Below are 8,600 nucleotides of genomic sequence, written 5' to 3' on the forward strand. Positions count from 1 at the left end.
TTATCTTTGGAAAAGGATCCAAAGTCAAATGTCTTGTACCTTGTACAGGTGAGCCTTACTCTTTCCTCTCCAGCATTCACAGGCAATATACAAATTTGAGAGGAAGACCTGCCCTTAAACAGAAGTGTAACATTCCCTTGGGTTTTATTTACCATATGCCCACAAAGAGTGCTCATGTCAAAATAAACATACATAAAGGGGCATTTTTAACTAGAAAACGTTTATGTATTCCCTCGTGCGGGAGCGGGGCCGAGCAAGTGGTTGGGGGGTGGCCCGGGCCCTCGGGCAGCCGCGGCCGGGCCCCGCCGCCGGCCGGTGCGTTCTCCCTCCCGCCTCTGGGTGTTTATAAATACAGGGTCGTTCCTGCCGGCCTCGGGCCGGTGGGTTGATATTGTTTGTCACAAAAAGTTAAACTTGTTCCTAAACATGCCCTGGTCTTGCCCTTTCCTGCCTGTAAAGAAGGAAGTGTTGCCTCACTGGCTGCGGCGAGTTTTATGACAAGATGTTTTCGGAGCACCTTGTGAGTCTCTTTTTCTCTGTGTTGCGGCCAGCTTGGCTCCCAGATGGCCAATTCCCTCAACGGCCGGAACCCGCGCAAGGGACGGATCCTCGGCTTCATTGATGCCATCCAGGATGCTGTGGGCCCCCCCAAGCAGGCAGCTGCCGACCGGAGGACTGTGGAGAAGACCTGGAAGCTTATGGACAAAGTGGTGAGTGTGTCTTAGTGTATACACTCCGTGAAGAATGGGGATATTTAAATAGGTACACAGGGGGAAACAGCTTCTTCCTGCAGCTCCAACTGCTATGCTGCCTGTGCCTCGGGAAGTAAGGGGATTTATGTTTTAGGTTATTTGAGCACCATTTGTCTTTTTTTCTTTTTTTTCTATGGCCTCTGGCTATGTTTTTTTTAATCTTGGTTTGTGGAGGGAAAACAAATGTGTGTGTTTGCCTTAGGCTATTGTTATTTTCAGATCCTTTAAAATGACTCAAACTTGAAGAGCTGTCCTAACGAAAAGCTGCTTAACTTAGACTTGCAATCACATATTCTGTGTGTTTCGTGTTGGATCACATTGTTAATCTGCAAACAAGACCTCTGAAGTATGAAACTTCAGTTAAGCTAATCGTCCTGTGAGACACGCTTATGATGCCAACATAGATATGTTTGTGCTTTTAGGAATGTGCGTGGGGACTGGGGGATGTCACTCTTGTCAGTTTAGTAAACAGATTAGTATGGCATGCCTAACTTTAAATGTGTGTTCTGCATTTTAATGATTTTTAAGTGCTGCTACTCTTCATTTTGAAACTAGAAACACATTGTACTGAAACTTATTTTCCAGGAAGTGGAGCGATAGACCATAGTTTTTTAGATCTTACAGTTCTCTGCACTGGCCTGATACATTTTGTTTAGTATTATACAAAGTGACAGCTGGTATGCTGATAGATTAGTGAGGAGAGTTCCTTACCAATGGTAGGAACATTTTGCTTATAAACGGATGACTGTTCAGTAGATGCAGGGCACTCTGCATATGAAGTGATACTTGAGAGCTTCCTCTTGAAACTTCCTAGGAGCAAGGATTACTACCTGTTAGCCTTGGGTTCGTACTTCGAGAGAGTTAAGAAGTCTTAAGAACTCGGTGATACTTTGAATTAGCGTAACTGTTAGCTTTCCCTGTGGCTCTTCTAAGATGAAGATGTTTAACTTTTTCTGAAAGTTCATAAGTAGTTATACTGACATGGCGGTGATTATTTCATGTAATATACCTTGACAAGTGGCAGTTTTGAAGTATTTGAGTGAGTCCTTGTACGCTCTCCTTTTTGATGCTCCAAGAATAGCATCTCTATTTCCACCACAATTCCTGATGATGATTATAAACTGAAAAACCAGTCTTGATAGAAATGGTTATCATCACAAAGATTTGCTGACATTTCCTTGTTAATGAGCAGGATGCTATAAACAGCGAGCATCTTGTAATAAGAAATGCAAGTATAAATACGTGGAAGCAGGCACTCTTCTTCAGTGGAAGGAAGTTTTTGGCTTGGAAACCAGGAGTCTGATTTGTTGTTGCTGAAACCACGTGGGGAATGTACGGCTTAATTTCCCCCTATGTAAATTCATTTACAAATCTGTATGGTAAGCTTGCCCCCTAATTGGTTTGCATATTCACCGTTACCAGAAAATCTTAACCCCACTGTCTGGATTTGTGGATTGCTTTTACTCAGCCAATATAGGATAACTCTATTTGTCACTATTGCGACAGAGCATCAGAACAGCCAGCAAGGCCTGTTCTGTAGAAGTCACTGGAAAGGCTGGACATTGTGCTGTGCTTGCTTTTTCATTTTACTGGATAAGTGTCCTCAATTAGGATCTTTAATGTATCCTCTTTAAGCTGCTCTCAGTTAATCAAATTTTGTTTCCAAATTATATTAAAGTATACCAGACAGGATGATGTCATAGTGTGAGAATGCTGCAGCTTGCTGCTTGAGTTTTTAGCATTTGATACTTATAGTGAAAGGATGTGTTTGAGCAAATTTAATGTGTTGGCAAACAAATTTAAGTCTCTTAGCCCTACATGTCAGTAGGCACAGGAAGGTCACTTTCTCCTCTGTCTAGATCAAAACCAGGGATTAAAATCAGAAATAGAAACCTGCTCGATCAACTGTTGTTCAAATCCAGTTTCAGGAGTGTGTCCTGTGACTAATTTCTGTGGTGGGTCACTGATTAAATTAATACCTAGAGAAGGCAGTAGGCTCTGCAAAGTCAGTGGGGTGCCACCCATGTTAAGATTGTGGCTGAGGCCTATTTTGCTTGTTGTAATAACAGTCATTATTCTTGTTTATTCTTTAACTATAATAGCTGTGATAACCATCTTTTTGCTGCAGTGAGGTATCTGAAGTTTTCTCCCATTCTGAAGATGTTGGGGAAAGGGAGAATAGAAACAAAGCAAAGTCGTTATCTTGACCAAAGGATGAAAAAAGAGCAGTCTGAATAATTAGGGGCAGAGCTCAGTAATTCCTGGTTTACATTTCTTTCTTTCTCTCTTAAAATTGCCATTCTTTACCTTTCCTTCATTTCTTTCTGTAATTTCCTCCTGCAGCAGATGAGATTTTCTGCCTGAATTATTTGTTTTCAACAATAAGGGATTAACCAATACTACAAATATTACTACTCTATAAGAACTATAGTGTGAGAGTGGTTTTATGTGTATGTAGAAGTTCTGGCTACTTAGATACCATGCAAACTTCTCTGTGTAGAACTGGTTGTATGTCATGCTTTGGAGTTGTTCAGATGTCATGGTAATGTTTGTTTTCTATGGGCTGATGCTTCAGCTGTTAGAATAGACATAAGGTTGCAGTTCTGCTTAAGTGTCATCTCTTTAAACTTCTGCTACTAGTTTGAAAAAAAAACCAAGGGTCTTGAAAGAGTTCTTTAGCAGGACAGAATGTTGGGACAGTGCTTCTGGTTAGAAGCCTGTTTGTAAAAAGTTACTGTAAGCAGCATACTGGCAGGGGATAGAAAAAAAAATCTTGTAAGTAATCAGTGAATGTGAATTGTTATCTGTCTATATATCTTATATCTGCATCTTCCTTTTTATACTGGCATCTGTGCTTTCTGAGGTTTACTGGTATATCTTTTTTTATATGAATTTACAGTATTAATTACATTATTAAAGGGATGTCAACTGTTAACATCAATGTCCAGTTTCCCTGCTGCTTTTCTCATGGGTAAGCAATAGCTTTACCATTAAGAACCAAAAATATTTTCATTCCTTTGCAATGCAAAGGATAATATTCCTTTTATGGTTTGTAAGGCTAGCCCTCCTTTCCAGGGCTAGTATTGCATAAGCAAGTTGAACATATATATCTGAACTTCTAGCAAGCAAATTATTGTTGTTAAAACAGGATGCGTATTTTAGAAAGTTCATGTCCTGTAAATAAATAAATAATGTTGTTAACAAATAACTCTTAAGTCTTCCTTTAAACTGTGCATGAATTGTGGTGTGGTTTTTTTTTTTTTTTTTTTTTTTTTTAATTCTAAATCTAATGATTTTAAAACCTAGAAACCTAGCCATGTATTTTTATTAGAGGATAACCGTTATCTTGAGAACAACTTTGGGAGAGAATGCCTATTATGTAAACATGGGAGTGGTTAAGTTAATTTATTGTTTGGGCTATTTAGAGTTAACAGTACTGTTGTGCACACTTTACTATTGTGGGTTTCAAGCTGATAAAATTGTGACACATTATGAACAGAACTTTTTAAAACAAGAACATTTCAGCAACGTTCAGTTACTTTTCAGTACTCATGCATTGGACCTGAAAATAGTTATATTTTCTACTGTGAAGATTAACAATATTATCTAAATTGTATGGGTGTCCTGTCATGGCCCACCCAGTTGTTTGACTATATAAATGGGGATGGCAGTTTGATTTGCTATTTAATAATTACCTAAGAGCAAATTAGAGTGTGTCTCCAAAGCTTGTATTATTGACTTAGTGAGTAAAGCTGTATTACCTCTGTAACTTAGTAATGTGGTTTTCTTTACATTAACATTTGTCAGCATCCAAGTTTTCAGCGGCATCTGTGCAAGTATAAAGAGCACAGTAGTTGAAATTGTGTGTTGCTTATTCTTTATAACACTTTATGTAACTGTTACATTAATGTGCAACCTTCCAAGTCAATTAAATGTCATTGTTCCACAAAGGATCTAAAAAGGACAATCATCAGTCATAACCATGGTATTCTTCAGTGTATTACCCAGTCAAAGTTTATAGGAAGTTTTATGTCCCAATTAGACTGTTTGTGGAAAAAGAATAAAAATTTAAACAGAGAAATAGGACCTTCTCTTTTTTTCTAATCAGAAGAAAGTATAAATGACCCTCCAAAACCAGCAGTCCTCGTGTGTGTGTAGCATCAGCGTTGTTACTGGTTATTCCTCCAGTATGGAAACATATGGCTTAATTGCAGTGTGGTAGCCATTGAAAAGCACTTACTGTATTTTCAGCTGAAAAGATCATTGATATGTCACCTCTACTTATATTTTGATGAGAAGGCTTCTTTCAGAAAGAAAACCCTTTCCATCTTTCTGTGGAAAATAAAATGCATTGCGGCTAAGGTAATTTCTGTCAGGAAGAAATACATGGAGGAGAAGCATAATGCTCAGATTTCATCTGTCTTCCTGATTAGCCCCTCTCTGATTAAGTTCTTCAGAATTCATTGTTGGTAGCATCGTGTTTCCAGAGAATTGCTGCGGTATTTTACTGCAGAGCTACCTTTATGCTGTGTGTGGTGTGTACTTGGACTTTTTTGTACTGCATGGCAGTAGATACTCGTTCAGCAGATGGCTTTGAAGTGTAGTTCTGGAAGTGTGCAAGCCCTGTGTGCTCTGACTGTTCTAGTCCATTCGTTGCAGCTGAAAACTGCTTAGCGGATGTCCTACTCATTAGATCCTTATTCTGTTTTAGCTGTGTTACTTTCCTTGTATTGTCTTTGTCAAGCAATAGGTGTTTAAACAGATTGCGTTAGGGCTGCTATACTTTCCTTGAACAGAAGTTCTTTTGTCGAATGAGTCCAGGGTTGTCAATGTTATTGTTTGCTTTAAAAAGTGAACAGAAGATACAGTTTTCTGTAAGAAATTCATTGTCTAAATACAGTAGGCATCTGTTACTCTCATCTCTGAGAATACTTAAAATCTAAGTCAAATATCTTCAAAACTGTTATGAGTAGTGGTATTTATTGGGGGGGGAGGGGAGAGGAGAGGAGGGAAGAGGGGCTTGGATTTTTTTTTTCTGTAGCATAAGCTCATCTGGAGGTTTCAGAGTTAACTGTTTCAAAATCTGTTTCAGGTAGTTTAGGGTAATGCCTTAGTTCTTCACAATCAGGATTGCACTCTATTGTTTCTATGATTCTGGAGTAAATGCTTAGATTTACCCTGAGTTGAGGCAGTGAAAGAAGTTTGGCTTTGTCTTAGTTTACTTCAGTGAGGGAGACATTTCTTACTAACTTGCTGACTGACTGCTTTTCATTTTTCAGACTGAATGCTTGCTAAATATATGCATGCTTACTTCCAGTCATAACAATACACAAATCACACAGTGATATGATTCATGTCTGTTCCTAAAGTGTTGGTGAGGGTTGCTTTGTAAAGTGCAATATGGAGGTCTTTATTTTTGGTTGTTTGTTTTTTTGTGGGTGTTTGGTTGGTTTTTTTTTTAGTTCTCTCTTCTTTTGAAGAAAGGTATGTGTGCCACTTCTGGTGCATTGGTAAACCTTTAGCGTCAGCAGATGTCATTTCTTATTGCTTACTTTTAATTGTGAACTGCTGTGGTATGTGTCAGGACATCCTGACTCTGGAAACCATATGGTTTACCAGTCATCTCTTTACAAACTTACTTCCTTTGGACTGAAACCTTGTGTACTCTATAAATTAAAGAAAGCCTTGTACTACTTCAGTGGATCACTGACTTGAGCTAAATGTTAGCACTTTTTCGCTGAGAATGCATAAGAGTAATTGCGTTGTACTGTAAGAAGAACTTCTGTATCATTTTCTTAACAGCTTGTTCTGGAGTTGAAGGTTCTAGTAATGTACTGTGTTTATAAATTTGGCAGAAGGTGAAGCCTTGTAAACCATGATGACCACAGGATCCTGTTTTGATGTGTGTGTGGGTGTATGTGATATGGAACTGAATAAGACTTTCTAGACCATCTGAAAGAGAAACTTGTTCTTTATAACTGCATGTTCTTTATGTATAGTCAGTATGGACTGACCAACATATATAAACAATTTTCTGTTTCCTGTCGGTTTAATATTTTTAATGGTGTTTCTAATATATATGAAACCACTTATATTCTACTTGTTGGCACATCTGATTGAAAAAATAGACTTCAGAAAGAATTAATTATTTGTTCATGAAATTTAATTGAGGATAAATAAGCAATTCAACCTGGTTGCAGACTTCTCTACTTGTGATCTGCTCTCACTGCTGCCTTTTTTTACCTGAATGAATATTTTTCTTTTCTCAGCTGCTTATTTTCCTTGTGCTTGTTGCTCCAGAAAGTTGTAACACCTAATCAGTGATACTGATTTGTGTCATCTGTAGTTGGTTTTGGGAAGAATGTCAATCTTGTTTCATTTTCACTAAATCAGAAATCAGAGAACAAAAATTCAGATTAAAAAACTCTGTTTTTTATAAAGGTTTTCACTTCTGTCTTTGGGATTCCAGTTCTTCTAACTCTTCTACAAAAAGACATTGACGTATGTCTCTGCATGGATGATTTTCAGATCTGTCTACACATGTAAAATTCTTTGTTCATGTTTCTGAAATCTCCTTAAAGAATTGTCAGCTTAACTTTGATGTAACTAAAAGAAAACATTTAATCTCCTTCATAAGTCTCTCTTGTTAGTTCCCTTCTTGATCTTCTGGAGTGACGCCATCATTCTACCTTCACTCAGGCAACTCCTTTACTTGAACTGCTCTTTTAAAAGTTGTGTCTGAATCTTTGAGATCAATCCATTCATGTAAACCTCTCATCCAGGCCCTGCTATTTTGTATGTCAGTAAATACAGCTTTGCCTTTCTTACCTTGAAAGAATGCCATCATATGCAACCTTTATTCTTTGAGAATGATGCTACAGGCATCTCATAACCCACGACTAGGACCATGTTGTCCTTTTCTTTATCCTAATAACTGTCTCCTTATCACATGAAATATAAATAAATTATTTTCAGTTTCAAAGACTCTTGCTGTCTCACTTCTGCAGTTCTGGATTGCAGTTCCATACTTCATCACCTGATGAAAAGATGACAAAACATCTTCAAGCTTTACTTTTTTTTTGTTTCCTTCTCTCTTCTTCAATTTAGGAGGAATTCCTTTATGAGCCACTAAATTATTTTTGAGCTTGTCTTGAAACTTTTCTGTTTATATCTAAAAATACTTAACTGCTAGTGCCTTGAACCATGTAGCATGTTGAACAGTGTTATGCTCATGTATTCTTATTTGCCTGCATCCATCTGCTGGCTTTTTGTTTCCTGCTGAGATTGTAAATTTCTCAGTGGGAAGGACTATCTGTTCTATAACACATCAGAAGCATTCCTGATCCATTACTTTGTCTAGTGGGTGAAAGGATAACATAAATTACTAAAGTAACAATAGATAAGTGAAATTAGAGGAGCTATTGCAAATGTCATGTTTTAAATACTGTTTTTGAAGGGTGCTAACATTTCTATAGAGCTTATGAGTTTGCACTGTTCTAGCTAGACTTCTTTTTAAAAACTTGTCAGTGCTTGACTTCTTTCCACTATTATATCTCTACTTTTCTAACTGTGACCCAGTTACTTAAACCTAATTGCCTGGTAAGTTTTTGTGTGTGTGTTTCAGAGGGAGAAAACAATTACATGTTTGCTTTGCTGTTTGTGATGCATGAAGGTCTGTTATTGGCAACAGTTTTAAGGCAGTGAATTTCTCAATGTTGTAGATCTAGAAATTGAAGGAGAGGTCAGCAATAGTGATACTGCTTTGAGTTTAGAGAGAGGTGAGATGTTACAGGATACAAGTTTGGTGTCCGTTGTCGTGTCCGTCCTGTCCGTCCGTCCGTCCCCCCC

The 8,600-nt window shown here is 37.9% G+C and overlaps 1 protein-coding gene across 3 annotated transcripts in view; it reads left to right on the top strand.

Annotated features, from left to right (window-relative positions):
• Positions 1-366: 366 nt before the first annotated feature.
• The window catches only part of CBLB (Cbl proto-oncogene B), a 132,159-nt gene continuing 123,925 nt past the window's right edge, over positions 367-8,600 (top strand). For all 3 annotated transcript variants that reach the window (XM_026852952.1, XM_026852958.1, XM_026852967.1), the window contains exon 1: positions 367-710. In XM_026852952.1, coding sequence (XP_026708753.1) covers positions 564-710 — 147 coding nt within the window. In that variant the 5' untranslated portion in view covers positions 367-563. The remainder of the gene's footprint in view (positions 711-8,600) is intronic.

This window comes from Athene cunicularia (assembly GCF_003259725.1).
Source record: "Athene cunicularia isolate RWA chromosome 1 unlocalized genomic scaffold, athCun1 chr1_part1, whole genome shotgun sequence".
NCBI classification, from domain to species: domain Eukaryota; kingdom Metazoa; phylum Chordata; class Aves; order Strigiformes; family Strigidae; genus Athene; species Athene cunicularia.